The sequence below is a fragment of the Rhinoraja longicauda genome, chromosome 9, assembly GCF_053455715.1.
Source record: "Rhinoraja longicauda isolate Sanriku21f chromosome 9, sRhiLon1.1, whole genome shotgun sequence".
NCBI classification, from domain to species: Eukaryota; Metazoa; Chordata; class Chondrichthyes; order Rajiformes; family Arhynchobatidae; genus Rhinoraja; species Rhinoraja longicauda.
In genome coordinates, this window is record NC_135961.1 from 29,465,312 (window position 1) to 29,484,680 (window position 19,369).

General features: G+C 40.7%; 1 protein-coding gene across 2 annotated transcripts in view; it reads left to right on the forward strand.

The window, feature by feature from the left end:
- LOC144596562 (tetratricopeptide repeat protein 7A-like) overlaps window positions 1–18,762 on the forward strand; it is a 176,848-nt gene extending 158,086 nt beyond the window's left edge. For both annotated transcript variants that reach the window (XM_078405014.1, XM_078405015.1), the window contains exon 20: window positions 17,475–18,762. In XM_078405014.1, the coding sequence (XP_078261140.1) occupies window positions 17,475–17,696 (222 nt within the window). In that variant the 3' untranslated portion in view covers window positions 17,697–18,762. The remainder of the gene's footprint in view (window positions 1–17,474) is intronic.
- The last annotated feature ends 607 nt before the right edge of the window (window positions 18,763–19,369 follow it).

Sequence of the window (19,369 nt, forward strand, 5' to 3'; positions counted from 1 at the left end):
AAATAGTAAATGACAATTTTTAAATATCTGAGAAATGAACTTAAGCTATTCATCACTTTGTAACTTTTTCTCCTTTAAATCGATTTGGGGATAAGGTAGAATTTGGCATTTAAAATTTCAGTGAATTCAGTGAAATGCACAGTTGTAAAGTTTGCAGCCAAGTGTTACTTTCACTATAGACCACAGCTATTTTAATGCCTCTTCAGCTATAATTTTGGCTCCCAGTATCGGTGAGCTGCCTGAGTTTGCAGATCTTAATGTACTCCCACAAAAACTTTGTCCCAAAGGTGAGTTGCAGAACCTAAATGTAACCAAACCAGGTCCCAGACTTTAAACAACACAAATAATCAAGTAACTTTATATTATCAAGTAACTTTATAATAAAGCATTTATTTCCATGTATCACAGCCAGAGCAGCCTACACATTATTCTTTGACTATACCTGGCTCATGGAACAAATATTTATTTTGCTGTGAATTCAGAAACTTTACGGAAAGTGTCAAGACACTCATCTTGTAAATGCACTTGTAATTTCTTCCACCAGACTAAGAAGAGGTTACATGTGCAGTTGGTGGTTAATAAAATTTCATTTCCAGACTTTGACATAATTTACCGCATGGTTTAGTTTAGTTTGGAGATACAGTATGTAAACAGGACCTTCGTCCCACCAAGTCCATGCCGATCATTGTCAACCTGTTCACACTAGTTCCATGTTATTCCACTTACGCATCCACTCCCTACACACTAGTACCAATTTTACGGAGTCGAATTAACCTACAAATCCACATATCTTTGGTATATGGGAGGAAACCAGAGGAAACCCACACAGTCACAGAAGAACGTGCAAACTCCATACAGAGAGCACCCTAGGACATGATTGAACCCAGGTCTAGCGTTGTGAGGCAGCAGTTCAACCAGCTGCACCATGGTGTCACAGTGTTATCATTCAATTTAACTACTTGCATTATAGTGGCATGTTTACTAAAGAAAAGTCATTCACTGAGCCATGAAGTAAACACAACAGATATTGAATCTTGGAAAGAAAGATCAGGAAGCAAATCAAAAGCTTGGTCCATTGTAAGGAAAACATTTTAAGAATGATAAGGAGGTGGAGGGGTCTGAAGGCAACGTTCTAATGGAAGCACAAAGGGATGCACAAAGATATGGAGAGAGAAATGCAGAATTTTTAGAGGGTCATAAAGTTGGAAGAGGTTATTAAGACTGCCAGTTGTAAGGTCTTTGTTGAATTTAAGCACATGTTTAAAGTGATGAGGGCCGAGAATCGATGCACAGTGGGACACATAGCAAGCTTTGAAGTAAACACGTAGACACAAGGAACTGCAGATGCTGGTTTACAAAAAAAAGAGACAAAATGCTGGAGTAACTCAGCCGGTCAAGCTTTGAAGTAAGATCAGCATAGTTTTAGATGTGTGGCCTATAATCATTGGGAATGGAAGAGTGACCAAGACAGCATTAAGGTTGTTGAGTCTGCAGTAAGATTGACAATAGACAATAGACAATAGTTGCAGGAGGAGGCCATTCGGCCCTTCGAGCCAGCACCGCCATTCAATGTGATCATGGCTGATCATTCTCAATCAGTACCCCGTTCCTACCTTCTCCCCATACCCCCTGACTCCGCTATCCTTAAGAGCTCTATCCAGCTCTTGGTGAAATAGGCCCAAGGAATCTCAGCTCATGCTTGAGTAGACACTGAGGTATAGAACAGTCTGGTTGAAACACCACTGGCCATTGAGTGCAATGAAATTTATCCTGACGAATTAAAGACAGTAATCATCATGTTGACTACTTTCCAGAGACAGCATGAAGTGTAGATGGAGTTGGGGATGGTGAGGGAAGAGGGTGGTTGGCTGGTTTGTGAGATGGACTCAGCTGCATCCATAACTACAATTTCTTGCAGAGTAGTTACCAAACCAAGCAGTGATGCATCCCAATAAAATGCTTTCTACAATGCATCTGCAGAAATCCCTTAATGTTCAAAGGCAGTAGAGATTTTGGTGTGCTTTCTTGGCCATAGTGTCAATTTTTTTAGACCAGGGCAAATTGTTGGTGATATTTTAGGAACTTGAAGCTCTAGAGCATCCCTACATCATCACCATGGATGCTGATTGGGATAAATACACCATCTCGCTTTTTGAAGTCCTTCATGCTCCTTCATTTTGCTGACATTGAGGGAGAGATTGTTGCCTTGACATCATGTTATTAAGTTCTCTATCTCCTTCCTGTACTCCATCTTGTTATTGTTCGAGATCTGGCCCACCATAGTGAGGTCATCTATAAAGTTGTAAATGTAATTGGAGCAGAATTTGGAACACAGTTGTGAATGTGTCGGGAGTTCAATAATAGGCTGCATATGCATCCTTGGGAACATTTCTTTGCTTTGTTGGCTTGTTGAGGACTGGATGTAAGATAATCAGTTTGACTTTGTTATTTCTTCATTTTTTACACTATAATGGACGTTTACTTAGAATAAATGATTATTTTTTGTTTTAGATTAGATTTGTTTTTAAAAATATGATTGCATTTAATGTGCCTGTAAAGCTGTCGCAAGTAAGAATGTTATTGTTCCAGTTCATATTCAGTGCATATAACATAAGCACCCATCCTTTACACTCTCCACACCCTTTACACTCTCTTTACAACCATGACTTGTGGCTAAGCAGAGCTCCAATGCCATGCATAACTTTGCCGTTGACACCACAGGCACTGATGAGTCAGCGTACAGGAGGAGCGGGTGAGTGATGCAGCAACAGTAATCTCTTAACAAAACTGAGGAACTAATTGTTGACTTCAGAAAGGGGAAGACTGGAAAACATGCCAGTTTTCATTGGTTGGTCAGTGGTGGAGAGAGTTAGCAGCTTCAAATTCCTGGGCGTTAACATCTCAGATGATCTGTCCTGGGTTCAGACATAGATGCAATCACGATGAAGGCTGCCTCATTGGAGACCCTTGGACTATCTTTAATCGGACTTTACTGGACTTTATCTTGCATTAAACCTTATTCCCTTTATCGTGTATCTGTACACTGTGGACGGCTCAATTGTAATCATGTATATTCTTTCCACTGACTAGTTAGCACGCAACAAAATCTTTTCACTGTACCTTGGTACACATGACAATAAACTAAGCGAACTAACAGTGACTGTACTGTCTTAGACGTTTAAAGATTCAACATGTCACCAAATATTCAAACAAACTTCTGCAGATGTACCTTAGAAATTATCCCGACTAAATGCATCATGGCCTGGCATAGAAATTCCAACACACAGGAATACAAGAGGCTACAGGAAACGGTGAACTCAGCCCAGTCTATCGAGGGCACAACTACCCCCACCATCAGGAAGGTGATGTCAATCATCCTGCCTCAGGAAGGTGACATCTATCATCAAGGAACCCCACCACTTGCTGCTACCATTGGGCAGGCAGTACAGAAACCAGACGTCAAACACCAACAGATTTAGGAACAGCTACATTTCTTGACCCAACCCTTGCATCTTAAACCTGCCTTGACAATTGAACATTATGACCACTCTTGCACTATCACGGACTTATTTTTTTCTAATTGTGTTGTGATCCAATGTCTTTTTGTTTGCAATCTTTTTTAAACTGTCTTGCAGAAATATTGTGTGATTTATTCTAATTTATGATTAATTTATGTTTTTGTGTTTGAGTCTGTGTGCCAGTGATGTTGTTCCAGGCAACAAAAAAAAATTGTATCTGTACCTCACCATACTAGTGCATATGATAATAAACTCAATTCGACTTGACTCTTGGCAATACTGAGGCAGTGGATGAATGAAGCCAAATAGGTATTTTTGGTTTTCACATTGTCCATTGGTCCATTGGCTGTAAATGGCAGGCGGTCGGGACCAAAGAATATAAAATACTGAGAGGCATAGATAGAGTAGTTAGTCAGAATCTATTTTCCCAGGATGGAAAAATCAAATACTAGAGACCATTGTTTTAAGGTGAGGGGGCCAAAGTTTAAAAGAGACGTGTGGGGCGTTTTTTTACACAGGGTGATGAGTGCCTGGAACTTGCTGCCGGGGGTGGTGGTTGCAGCAGATATGTTACTGGCATTCAACAGACTTTTTGAAAGGTATTTGGGTAGGCAGGGAATGGAAGGATATGAGTTATGTGCAGGCAGATAGGCGATGGTCATGGCATCATGTTCAGCACAAACATTGTGGGCCAAAGGGCCTGTTCTTGTACTGCTCTGTAATTAAACGCTCTTTTATTGCCTGGATGGATGCAGCTTCAAAAAAATCCAGGACAAAGCAGTCCGCATGATTAGCACCCATCAACCATTCTAAACATTCATTCCCTTCACCATTGATGTATAATGGCTGCAGTTTATACCATCCACAAAATGCACTAATGTTGCATGTTCAAGATACCAGGAGCTCAGCCCTGGTTCACAAACAAAAGTAGAAAAGTTTTGCATTTTTACCTCTGGCATACATCAACCCAACCATTTAAAATTCAGCTCATGGTGTGCTCTTTTATTTTCTACCCTTTCCCTCCAATAATCTCTCTAGGGTTTATATTATCAAGCCTGTCGATCACAACAAAGCTGCAGTTGTAACAGTGCTCCAGTGTTAAATAATATTCAGTGGAATTGGCAAAATATGTAGAGCTTGATAAAGTAGGTTAACAATGTAAATCAATTAATTACTGGACCTCTGTGCACCACTATTCAACTCTGGCTTTGCACAGCATAATTCCCGATGCATTTTGCATATTTCTCAAATTAGCCCAAGGGGCCAGAAAAATGAACAAATTTGCCAGGATTAGTTTTGTGCAATGTTACCATCTAGTGTTTCTCTGTGTGGTTTTAATGTAAAGCTATTGCTCTCTTTGTACCCCTGCAGTCCTTCTGCAGTGACAGCAGGTACTGGCGGGTGAGATTTTTCTCACCTTTCTCTGTGCTGGCTCCAAAGGAAAGAAATGGTTGGATCATTATCATGCAAAAGAATGTTTAATCTGCATTGACGAGGAAATTATAACGTGATGGATTTTTTATTCCACTTGTTGGAATGATGACTTGAAACTGCCCTGTAATGCCAATGCACTGCAGTGAAATAAATAATTCAGTGCACTTAGTTATCATTTAACAGTGTGTCTCATCCCAAGGCTTGTGCATTCCAACAACTTCCCAGACGTGGAATAAATGTGTTGATGTGTCAAAAGAAGTCGTTGCATTTGTCTTGGGTGCCATACCCTGTGATATTTCCCGTTTCATAGTACAGCCCAGACTATCACACAAACCAACCTCCCTTCCATTGGCTTCATTTACACCTCACTCTGCCTCAACAAGGCCACCAGCATAAGCAAGGATGAGACACACCCAAGCCACGTTACCTCATTGGAGACCCTCGCATAAGCGATGGAGTGATTTACGTTATTCCCTTTATCATGTATTTGCACATTGTAAATGGCTCGATTGTAATTATGTATTGTCTTTCCGTTGACTTGTACGTTGGCACACAACAAAAGCTTTTCACTGTACCTTGTACATGTGACAATAAACTAAACTAAACTAAAAAATACATTGTCACTTTGGCTGAAGACCTCAGATGCAGGAGATGATCTGTACAGAACTGCAAAATAAAATCTGATCAGTATAAGAGGTTTTTAGATAGGCACATGGACTATGCAGGGAATGGAGGGATATGGATATTGTGCAGGCAAAATGAGGTTAGTTTGTCTTGGCATCATGTTCAGCACAGACATTGTGGGCTGAAGGGCCTGTTCCTGTGCTGTGCTTTTCTATGTTCTAAGTATTAGCAATTAGCACGTTTCTACTTCACATTCGCTTTTTGATGGAGTGGTAAAAAACATTTGTTTTAAATTCACCAGAGATTAGCCAGTAATAGCAAGAAGATGTCCAGTCGGTAAACTAAAATCGTACAGATAACAGGCCTCATTGGGTTTGTAGATATGAGATAGCTGCTGAGTAATTTTTGGTGTCTGGGCCGGGACTCGAGTGCAAACATCACACATTTGACAACTTAATGTAATAGAGCTCTCGGTCAGAACAACCCGTTGGAAATTTTTATATAACTGTTGTATTAGCGTATTGAAACGTCTGATTTTTCCAAGATTAAAATGGAACAAGATTGTCAGCCAACTGAAATGCAGCATTTCTACCCATTTATATCTGATGCAAAGAACAGAGATCAAACAGGCTCTGCTGAGACCATATTTGGACATGAGGAAAGTTCTCTATTAGCAGTGAGCTCCCAGAATTGCTTGATTTTACAGCAGTTTCCAAAGGAATATTGAGCATTGCCATAGCAATATTTATATTGAGGTATATGTTGTGCACATTAAATGATCTATTTTTCCATGTATTGTTAGAATTTTTAGTTTATTCTGTGCAAGGAAAGAAGGAGTGGTATTAATGTCAGTAATCTACAATGCATCAGTGAATACCATTTTTTTTAAACCGGATAGTATTCTAAAATAGTATTCTAGAATGACTCTATAGTTGGTGCTTTGAATATAGCATAGCATTCCATAATTCTTAGTATTATTTTCTTAAAGTGTCCAAAAGGTTGGTCAGAAGTCAGGAAGAAAGCTCACTGCCATATTTAATATAATTCTCTCTCCGTACGTATGTGCCTATACATACTGTATACATTTACGATTACAATGTTGAAATGCTTCAGAATACACTATATATCTTTCTTTTGAATCCGGTGTAAAAATGTATAGATTATTTTTATCTCCAACTCTAGAGCAAACAACATATAGTTAAGCAATGGAAAATCGATGAGTTTTCGAGATGAAAGCCAACAACTTTTAGTAACCGTCCTTGCACTTTGTTTATGCTGTTAGTAAAAGTTAATTGAACAAGGCAGCTATCTATATTGAAAAGGTAGATCAGATGGCATATTGGTATCAAATGTCCTGATTTGAGTAAATTTGAAGCAAACTCTTGCAGATGGATCACCTGTCAAATTCACTTGCATATTGATCTTCAAGTGTGGTTGTTTAATATATTCCCAAATATGATTCTTTAATGCAGGCTTTCAATTCATCTGCTGTAGTAACCTCATGGAATAATGGACACAGTAGTCTCCTTTGTCCTTTCTACCTCCACATCTTCTCCCCACCTCTTTCCACCTCCTGCAGGATCCACTCCCTCCATGACTCCTTGGTCCTCCCCCAACCTCCACTCTCTGACCCCTGGCACCTTCCACCACAACTGCAGGAGGTGCAATACTTGTCCCTGGAAGGCCCTGTTTCTAAGCTGTATAACTCTGTCTCTAAGTGTTATGGTTCTAACATGCAACATTCACTTGAACATAGTTTCAATCCCTGCTCCTTTTTCAAATTTAATTATGATTGCTAGAGGCAGTAGCAATTACATTGGATGGTGTTATGCTGAATAATCATGCAGATTGCTAATCTGCAAGTACCCCTGTTTTCAGGACTAGCCCAGTACATATTCTGGCATTCTCCACCAGCCCCTGCAGCACCCATAGGGAACCTAAAATTGGAAATCATTTACAAGAAGGAAAGTGATATAAATGAACTCATTAAAATTGCATTTGTCTTCAGAAAATTGAGCAAAAAAAAGCTCGACTGAGAATGTTATTCAAAATTTAAGCTTTTAATCTGATTAAATGAGTAACTAATGATGATGACAGTACTGCAAGGCGACATAAACTGAGTGAGAAACGCATTTTTGTGCAGTATAGTCATTTACAGGTAATCAAGTCAAGAGTGCTTAATTGTCATATGTACAGAATACAGAATACCTTTATTGTCATTCGATACCGAACAAAATTCATTTGCCAGCAGTCACAGAGCAAAAAAAAGAACACAAGACACACAACCCCAACACAAACATCCATCACAGTGACTCCAAATACCCCCTCACTGTGATGGAAGGTAAAAAAACTTCCTCTCTCTTCCCCCATGCCCCTCCCACGGACAGACAGCTCGACCCCTACCGAGGCGACCGACCCGCACAGCCCCCGCAAGGAGATGGAAGGTCCCGCGGCCGAGCCGCACCGGGCGCTGGAAAGTCCAGCGGCCGTACAGGGCGATGGAAGGCTCCGGGGCCGAGCTGTACCGGGCGATGGAAGGCCCCGCGGCCGAGCCTCGCCCCGAGGAAGAGACCTAAAAAAAGAAAGATTTCCCCCACCCCCCCCACACATACACAGCCAAAAACAAACCACCCCAACACCAACACACAAACAAAAAAGGAAAAAGGACAAACAGACTGCCAGCGAGCCGCAGCCGTTACGGCGCCGCCACACGTGATGCCGTACTGAAATGAAACTATTAAATTCTTACCTGCAGCAGCATAGCAGGTCTGTAAATGCAGTAATTAATAGATAATATGATAAATAAACAAAAAAAGTTCAATAAATAAAAGGCCCCAATATTAGTACAAAACAAAACAAAAGTCCAAAGGTCCCGAGTGCAAGACAGATTGTGGTTTAGTTGGTTCCTAATCTTTTCAGTTTCCTGATGGTCATTGGGAAGAAGCTACTCCTGAACATGGAGGTTCTAAGGCACACTGAAATGTTATCCTCTATTTCTTTATTGGATGCTTTATTCTATTCTGTACTTTCAGCCTGTTATTACTATTGGCTATATTTTATGTTGGGAGAGAATAAACTAAATTAATCAGTAACATATTACATGTATCAGTATTTTACAGTTAAACTGTAGACATTCTCTTGCATTTTAAAAATACTTTTCCTCTGGAAGCTGATTGGTTTGCTGTCTTATTCCAGCACTTTCTCTTCCAACTTTAAGTTTATTTTTTTCATTTTCTCTATTTTAAAATTCAAGCCACAAGTAAAGAACTGGTTAAACATGATAGCTTTAGGGGTTTATCAAATTACATTTGTTTCAATGAAATTTAATAATTTACATTAAGAAATCTTGTACAAAATGCTTTGCTCAGTGAAGTCAGCTTCTAATGCAAGACCCCTGCAATTCTTAAAAGGCCTCACTGTTCCCAGTGTTCTAATCTTGGCACGGTTTTATTTATTGGGAATGACATACTGTTATTTGCAGTTTGGGTGGGGACTTAATCTGGCCAGAACCTTGCATTCCTCTGCTTCCAAAGTTCAACTCCCAACCTTGGCTAATAGTAAAACATGGCTGGGCTTCAATGGTTTGAGGTTTAACCGACACTGAACAGAACAGCCATTGTGATGAATTGTAGGAAAGTGAGAAGAGGGTGTTTTTTCACACAAAGGGTGGTGGGTGTATGGAACAAGTTACCAGAGAAGATAGTTGAGGCAGAGACTATCCCAACATTTAAGAAGCAGTTAGACAGGTACATGGATACGACAGGTTTGGAGGGATATGGACCAAATGCTGGCAGGTGGGACAAGTGTATCCGGGACATGTTGACCGGTGTGGGCAAGTTGGGCTGAAGGGCCTGTTTCCACACTGTGTGACTAGGTAAATTCAGGATAAAAACTCACTTCCCATCATTGGTTTGGATTTTTGCCTGTCTTGGAAAGTTTCTGTCATTTTTATTTTACAACAAAAAAACTGTTGTTTACAGTAAACCTCAAATTACTGCAAGATTTTGGAGCATTTATTAAGAAAGAACAATTATATTCTGTCTCAATCATTTCACACTGCAGTGAGGCCTCTGGTACAAACTTTTTCAGTCAGAGGGTGGTGAAGGTGTGGAATTCTCTGCCTCAGAAGGCAGTGGAGGCCAGTTCGTTGGATGCTTTCAAGAGAGAGCTGGATAGAGCTCTTGAGGATAGCGGAGTGAGGGGGTATGGGGAGAAGGCAGGAACGGGGTACTGATTGAGTGATCAGCCATGATCGCATTGAATGGCGGTGCTGGCTCGAAGGGCTGAATGGCCTACTCCTGCACCTATTGTCTATTGTCTATAAATCAGAGTGAAACATGCATCAGGAAAAGAGTCCTTGAACCTTGATAGATGGGAAAGCCTCTGTAGAGACTTAGGAAGAATATTTCTGTCTATTTTGTCTCGCTTCCCTGTCGTATCAATCATTCTGTAATGTAAGTCTGTAATGAGTAGCTACAAATCTACTTTTTCCAATGAAAATAGGGTTTATCTTTATTATTTTCTAGAACTGGTCTATAGGAAAACAACTATATACTGTTCAAATTTTCTAGCATTAAAATTTGAGGCTGTTCCTGCATTATTTGGCTTTTCAGTTTTCTTGACGTGAGTAAGTACAGTGTCATGGACAACATTTCAGGACTGGGCTTTTTGTTACATTCCTTTAGTCTAACAGCAAGAAAAGATGTACTCGCGGGGCAAGAAGTCAGCCTGTTGACGTCACTGGTGCCATTGAGTTGAAAATTGTGACGACTGGTGTGAAATTCTAGGATTTTACCCCATCTTGTTCACTAATTTACAAAAACTATGCTGATAGATTATTTCTAAACTGCACGTTTAATGTTGGGGAAACAAACTCATGCTTCCAGTGTAAATCAAACTTCTGCAGTCTGTTGCTGCATTTGAAGTGAAATCATGCTGGAAGTTGACCTGCCTCAAAGCTGGCCTTTTGCCCATATCAAGTTAATCATCAGCGAGAGTTCATGCTTAATTCCATTTGTGGCCCTCTGATGTGACTTATAAACTTGGATTTTTTTCTAAGATATAAGTCCACAGATACTAATAATCCTATTACAAACATTTTTATATTTAATTCATTAAGAAACCTCCGACAGTACATCAACATAATTAGTAAAGAAAACACCATTTAAATGTCTGAAATGCTTTAAATCAGGTTAAGCCCCATTAGTTGATTGGATAGTGATTAAAAATGTTTATTTTTGGTAAACTTATCTCGTCCGTATTATTTAAATTAAAAGCTATTTATGACTACTAAATAAAAAAAGACTATTTCAAAATCAAAATATAAGAAAAATCAAACTGCACGATGAATGTAGTTCATGGCAGGCTGTATGTTTGTCAATGTCTTTTGGGACCAGCGACCACAATACTATTAGATTCAGAATTGTTATAGTTAAAGGCACAGTGGGCCCACAAGTAAAATTTCTGAATTGGGGCAAGGCCAACATTGATGGTATTAGACAGGAACTTGCTAAAGTTGATTGGAGTATACTGTTTGCGGGCACAGGAACATCCAGAAAGTGGGATGCTTTTAAAAGTGTGAGGTCAGGGAATGCATGTACCTGTTAGTGAAGGACAAGGCAGGTGGGAATAAGGAAGCCTGGATGGCAAGAGTAATTGAGGCTCTAGTCGGGAAAAAAGATGCATAAGACAGGTGTAGGCACCTGGTGTATCTCTGGAGGAGTTTTGGGAATTGTGGAGTATACTTAAGAGGGAAATCAGGAGAGCGAAAAGGGGGCAGGAAATAGGTCTGGCAGATAATATTAAGGGAAATCTAGAGATTTTATGTACATTAAGGGAAATAGGTAACTAGAGAGAGAATAGGACCTCTCACATATCAAAGCAATAATCTCTGTGTGGAACCACATGTGATAGGCAAGGACCTCAGTGATTATTTCTCCTCCATTTTTACCGTGAGATTGACATGAAGATTGGGGAACTTGGGATTGTTAATGGATATGCCTTGCAGACAGTCCGTATTACAGTCGAGGAGATGCTGGAGTTCCTAATGAGTATGAAGGTTTAATCTGAGCCTGATCAGATATATCCGAGGATCCCGTTGGAAGCTAGATAAGAAATTGCAGGAGCCCTGGCGAAGATAAATGAATCATCATCAGACACGGATGAGGTGCTGGAAGACGAGGGTGGCTAATGTTGTACCTCTGTTTAAGAAGGATAACAGAGGAACACCTGGGAAATGTAGACCGGTGTGCCTAACATCTGTGCTAGATAGTTTCAGGAGATGTTTCTGAGGGATAAGATATATATGCATTTGGATAGTCAGCATGGTTTTGTACATGGGAGATTGTAGTTTACAAATTTGATTAAGTTTTTTTGCAGGTAACCAAAAAGGTTAACATGGGCAAAGCCTTAGAGGTTGGCTATATGGATTTCAACAAGGCATTTGATAAGGTTCTGCATGGCAGGCTGCTTATATGGGAACCAGGGAGAGCAAGCCGACTGGATAGAGAATTGGCTTCATGGAAGGAAGCTGAGGTGATAGTAGAAGGTTGTTTTTTCAGACCTGAGACCTGTGATTAATGGTGTGACTAAGGGACACATATTACAGCTGGGATCATTGCTGTTTGTGGTTTATATCAATGATTTGGATGAGAATGTACAAGGCATGACTCCCCCAAGAATCCAATATTATTTGAAATTTCAAGTCTGAGTTTGGGATTTTTGGTGGGCAAAGCAATCAATGCTAGGGCTTGGGTAATAATGAGTCATTATGAAACTAAAGAAGAAGCCAGCTCAAGAGGCGAAGGGGCCACCTCTTTTCCTATATTTTTAGAGAAAATGGGATAGAATTCTAAATAGATACAATGTCTAGTGAGAGGAAAATAAAAACATGACTAGAAATGGAGATATTAATACACAGATGTTATTTGTATCATGACGTTAGCAAAGTAACAGCTGGCCAAATATAGAGCTATTAATTGGAAGAAATTCTGTTGGATTGCTTGGTAAATGAAGTGGCCTGATCCCAGTTAAAAGGAAAGTGGGAAAGTTAACAAAAAACCCAAAGTGTTATGAAAGAGTAAAGCTCAACTATGTGCTTCAACTTAGTTTGAAATCACGTAGGTGAACTATTCTTGGTAAGTTCAGGTTTGCGTTTAGAAAGAGTTATTCACTCCTATAGGATTTCAGAAATGCATGGTTCTCATCGTGGGCTGAATATTTGTAACAAAGAATGTTGGACTGAGTCCATCTCGCAGCAGTCTGTGTGATTTTTTAAAAATAAGAAATTATTTGTTCTTGATTTTTTAAATTTCTTGTGTGGGTATTGCTGGCAAACCTTTTTTTATTGGTCAAAGCTAATCGGCAATGAGGTTGTTGGGAGCCACCTTTCCAAATATCTGCGGTTCTAGTAATGGTCCTCTTGCTGACGTTTCCAATAGGGAATTCCAAGATATGTCCCAACAGCCACAAAGAAAGGGTGATGGAACAGGCCCTTCAGCCCACAATGTCCGTACTGAACACGATGTCAAGTTAAACTAATCTGCCTGAACGTGATCCACTTCACCTCGTTCCCTGCATATCCACGTGCCTGTCCAAAAGCCTCTATAATGTCCCTGTCACATCTGCCTCCACCACCAGGCCTAGCAGCCCTTTCCACACACTTACCACGCTGTTTAAAAAAATCCCTGCTCTGCAAATCTCCTTTAGACTTTGCCTTTCACATTTTAAACCTGTGCCCTCTTGTCTGACATTTCCATCTTAGAAAGAAAGTTCTGACTGTCTACCATTTCTATGCATCTCATCATTTTATATACTTCCATCAGGTCTCCCCCTCCTTCAACCTCGGGCACTCACGACAGAACAATCCAAGTTTGTCCAACCTCTCCTTATAGCTTATACCCTCTTATCCAAGCAGGATTCTGGTAAATTTGTCTGCACCCTCTTCCAAAGTCTTCAGATCCTTCCTGTAATGGGGCAAACAAAACTGTGCACAATTCTCCCAATTTGGTCTAACCATCTATATACTAAAACTCTCGTTTGTTTGTTTGTTTGTTCCTGAACTACAGCCAAAACGGTACACGATGGCGCGACAATTTTAGGCCCTCCTTACTCACCGTCATCCCTTTGGTGCTAATGGAAGTTTAATTGAAATCGGTGTTATATTTTTAAACTTATTCATATTTTAAAGTTTAAATCTATCTCCTAGGGAGCGAGGGAGGAAGGGAGGTAGGGGGTTGGAGGGTGGGGGGGGGGGGGGGGGGAGAGGGGAGGTGGGGAGGTGGGGAGGAGACGGTACTGCATCAATGCAGGAGAGGTTTGGGCCCAACGGGCCCACTTGGTCTAGTAGTTTTATAAAGCTCCATCATGACTTCCTGATCCTCTTAATACCTCAATCGATGAAGGCACCTGTACCATATTCCTTCTTTACAACTCTATCTACTTCTGTTGTACTTCCAGGCTGCTATGGATTTATGGATTTGGAGTCCAAGATCCCTCTGTACATCAATGCTGTTAAAGGTCGCCGTTAACTATAAACTTTCCCGTTGTATTTAACCTCCCAGAGTACAGCACCTCCCACGTGCTTGAATTAAACTCCATCTGCCATTTTTTTGCCCATATCAGTAACTGATCTAAATCCCATTATATACTTTGACAGCCTTCTTCACTGTCTGCAACTGCATCAGTTTTTGTGCCATCTGCAAACCTACTAACCAACCTATCTATATTTACATCCAAGTTGTTTATCCTATCTATGCCTAATTTTACATGCCCCTGCCAGATCTCACCTTGACCTCTGATGTTCAAGAGAAAACATTCTATGTTTATCCAACCTCTCCTTATAGTTAATACCCTTTAATCCAGATAGCATCCTGGTAAACATCTACACCCTATAGAAGTCGATAACCTCAACATCTGTCCTGTGATGGGACAACCAGAACTGCACAGAATTCTGCAAATGGGGCCCAACCAGAGTCCTAAATAGCTGCAAAATGACTTCCTGACTTCTATATGCCTTCTTTATCACTATATTCCTGTGTTGCCACTGTGAGGTAGCTATGGACTTGAATCCCAAGATCATCGGTGCTGATATGGGTACCATTAACTGTATACTTTTCCCTTATATTCATCCTGAAAAAGTGCAACACCTCGCACTTTCTCAGATTAAACTCCATCTGCCATTTCTCTGTCCATTTGTGTAGCTGATCCATATCCCACTGTATACATTAACAACCTTCCTCAATGTCTGCAACTCCACCAATTTTGGTGTCAACTTCAAACTTACTAACCAACCCATCTACATGTGCATCCAAGACATTTACATGTATCACAAGCAACATATCTTTGCTTGGCAGGGTGGTCTTTAGCTTGGCCCTGACAGAACTCGAACTGCCTATTGGTCATCAGATTGTTGGTGGCAAGGGCCACTTGAAAACATGATAAGTAACCATCCACTACCATGCTACAGATTAGATTAATGTGGAGGTAATGAGTTAGATTGGATTTGTGTAATCCTTTGTGAATAGGACATGCATGAGCAATCTTCCTCTTTGTTGGATAGATGGCAGTGTTGTTGCTCCCATGATCCAGTCTACCACTAGTTCTGGGGCATAGAGCTTCTGCTGTATGCTAGAATATTATAAGACCAATGGGCTTTGCTTCCTTCAGTAATGGTGACGATTTGAAATGGTGGGATGTTTGTCATTTTTTCAACACATCTCGTTGAAGATGGCTGTAAATGCTTTTGCGAGTATGCTTCTTGCATACACTGGGAAACCCATTATTAGGAATGGGGATGTTTGTGCAACTACCTCTTCCCATTAGTTATTTGGTTATCTCCCACCATTCATGGCTGATAGAGTTATAGAGTCATACAGCACAGAGACAGGCCCTTCTGCCCAAATCGTCCATGATGACCGAGATCTCCCATCTAAGCTAGTCACATTTGTCCACATTTGACCCATATATACCTCACTAAACCTTTCCAATCCATTACCTGTCCTGTCTTTTAAATGTTGAATGTGACAGGAATGGAGAGTTATTTTGGAAACTTGCACGTAGGATCATTTAATTCCACATATTGATTGTAAGTTCTATTGTTAAACTGTGCTGGAGCTTCATTTAGAGGTTCCCAGCATCCTCTCCTGCCCTCTTTGTTGAACCAAGATAGCAGTGGGAGAGTAAGGGATGTGCTCCGACTGAGAATTCAGGTTGTAGTGGGGAATATTTGTGACGTTGGAGGTCTACACTGCCTCGTGGATGTCCAGTTTTAGTTATAGTCAATGAATTTCAGAAGTGGAGCTCAAAACCTGCGCACCATCATATTGTGTGTCCAGTGCATGTGAACTAGAACAAATTCCAATTTGGGTTTTAAAACGTTTAGGTTTTTGAATCAATCGATGGTCTGCAGTCATTGCCATAACTTATCAAGGTGAATAGCTTTCAGAATTGAACATAAACTAGGTGTATCTTCTTGAACAACCCAGAGTTTGATTTGGCCGGCACAGTGCCGCAGCTGGTGGAGCTGCTGCCTCACGGTGTCAGAGACCCAGGTTCGATCCCGACCTTGGGTTCTGTCTGAGCAGATTTTGCACGTTCTTCCTGTGACTGCGTTGGCCAACATTGGGGACAGCATGGAGACATAGGTCATAGAGCTGCTCTTTGATGGCTGCAATGACCTAGGATCAACTATGACCTCCATTGCTGTCTTTGTGGAGTTTCCACGTTCTTCTATGACTGCTTGGTTTTCACATGGTATCCGTCTCCCTTACACATCCCAAAGTTGTACGAATTAGTGGGTTAATTTATATCTTTTTAGATTAATTTAGGTTAGTTTAGAGATGCAACACGGAAACAGACCCTTTGGCCCATCGATCCCCATACACTAGCACTACCCTACACACTAGAGACAATTTACAATTTTACCAAGCCAATTAACCTACAAACCTGTACGTCTTTGTAGTGTGGGAGGAAACCGGGGCACCCAGGGAAAACCCATGCGGTCATTGGGAGAATGTACAAACTCCATACAGACAGCACCCGTGGTCAGGATCGAACCAGGTTCTCTGGCGTGGTAAGGCAGCAACTTTACCACTGCACCACCATGCCACTGTAAGCTGTCCCCACAATGTGGGTGAGTGACAATAGACAATAGGTGCAGGAGTAGGCCATTCGGCCCTTCGAGCCAGCACCGCCATTCAATGTGATCATGGCTGATCATTCACAATCAGTACCCTGTTCCTGCCTTTTCCCCATACCCCGTGACTCCGCTATCTTTAAGAGTTCTATCTAGCTCTCTCTTGAAAGCATCCAAAGAATTGGCCTCCACTGCCTTCTGAGGCAGAGAATTCCACAGATTTACAACTCTCTGACTGAAAAAGTTTTTCCTCATCTCCGTTCTAAATGGCCTACCCCTTATTCTTAAACTGTGGCCCCTGGGTCTGGACTCCTCCAACATTGGGAACATGTTTCATGCCTCTAACGTGTCCAATCCCAGGCCTCATGGGACGAGTGGTAGAAACTATTTGATGGAAATGGGGGAAAAATAAAAAAGGATAGTATAAATATGAACTTAATGGTTGATGTAGGCTTAGTGGGCCCCAGGCCATCTTTCCCTCCATTGCCATGTCAACTAAAAACAGTTCATCATTTATCTTCTTACTGTTTGTGGGACCATGCATGCTTTATTTAACTGCCCTGTTTGCCTGCATATCCCTATACTTCAAAGGTAATTTGTCTGCAGTGGACTATTTTGAAATTTCCTGAGGACATGAAAGATGCTCTATAAATGCTAGCACTTTCATTTCTAAGTTTATGCTTTTCATGTCTTTGTGCTATATGTCATGAACCGTGATAACCCTCTGCATGGTGCATTCATCTGTGTGTGTTGTTCCATTATAGGGAAGGGCACTCCACAAGCTGGGCCGGAGCAGCTTGGCAGAGAAGGTTTTGAGAGATGCCGTTCAGGCTTTGTCGACGTCCCATGAGGCATGGAACTGCTTGGGGGAGGTGCTGCAAGACAAAGGGAGAAATGAAGATGCTGCAGAGTATTTTCTCACCGCCTTGGACCTGGAAGCAAGCAGTCCTGTAGTGCCATTTACCGTCATCCCAAGAGAACTTTGAAAGCAATCAAAAAAAGACACAAAGTGCCAGAGTAACTCAGCAGGTCAGGCAGCATCTGTGGAGGACATGGTTTAGTTTAGTTTATTATTGTCATGTGTACCAAGGTACAGTGAAAAGCTTTTTTTTGCATTCTTCCAGTCAAAGAAAAAAACGCAAATGAATACAATCAAGCCGTCCACAGTGCATGGATAAAGGGTACAACATTTAGTTCAAAGATATAGCATTGAAGTTCAATAGTTGGGTCCCTTCCTTGTTTCTACATGTCACTGCTCCACTGCAACCAGCATCTGCAATTCCATGTTTCTACTTTGAAATCAATCGGCTGGGTCACTGCTGATAAATTTTGCACATTCCATCCCAAAGATTTCACCTGCTGTCTCCTAGAGTAGAGCTCAGCTCTGATGTATCAGGAACAATCAGGCTGGGTTTCTTTAGTCTTACTCTGCCTGAACTGAACTGTGCACCATTTTCCTGCATTTGACATTCCCCAACCTCCAATGCTACTCGCCCCAAAAGCACAGCTAGCCATTCATTAACAATTATTCGGAGGCTGTAATAAACAAAATTATGATTCATTTCTGCAATTGGCTCCTTACACTGAACAGAATCCAGGATAGGGCGACCACATAATTCTTTCACAGCAGCTGTAGAGGCATCTTTCCAGAACTGTTTTACTGTGGTGCATGAAGCAGCTGAGAGAGATCTGTGTGATTGGCCTCAATCAAGTGGTAATTTCAGCATTTTGCAAGGCCTCGAAATCAGAGTCCTTTTCCCTAATCCCTTCGTTGGTGGTCAGGCAATTTTGATATCAGGGATCTTTCTGTTGTATGACACATTCACATTTCACACTTTTACAAGACAGACAGCAGGAAGTTAATTCAGAGAAATCTCTTTTAAATTGCTTTAATCACTTACCTCGGGAAGTTTCATAATTTTAAAAATTATTTTCTAGGTACTAGAATTGAATTATTATTGAAACAAGAAGTACTTTACTGTAATCTTAATATAATAATTCAGTCTGATTGTTTAAATATATAAAATGTTCGCTAAGCGTTATTTTCAATCATTTGTCGATGACTTGCATTTATTTAGCCTTTTTCCTTGATTTTTCCCTCAACATATAATAGTCTTTCTGTCTTTTTTACTCCACACCCAAACTGAAGTGCGACTTTCAATGTAACATATTTTCAGTCCTACGTGATTTATTTTACAGCAGACTAATCACAGGGAAAGTACATGGTTGGTACAACATTCAACACATCAAACTGTCAGGATGACAATTTATTCTTAGTTCATTGCTTCCTAAATGTCTGGTCAGTTAGCTAATCACACACTACTCAAATATCAGTGGTTGCTTGGCAATATTCATCCAGCATACATGGAGCAGCAGTGCTTACAAAGCCATGATAGTATGGCGTTCTTTAGGAAGTGATTATATGGTGAAGTAAAACAATGCAAGAACTGGTTCACACCGATCACCCTTTTGAGAATATTTAATGTTGACATTGTGAAATGTGCATGAGCACTATGTTTTTATCCAGGATCTCTGGATTGTGCAAGCAAGTTAAAAAGGGCAATCATTCAGCCAACTTATTTGCAAAGGCAGATTCTGGTAATTAGAAATGAAATATTGGCAGAGTAAGGGTTTCTTCTGTGCTTTCCTGTTGAGGATA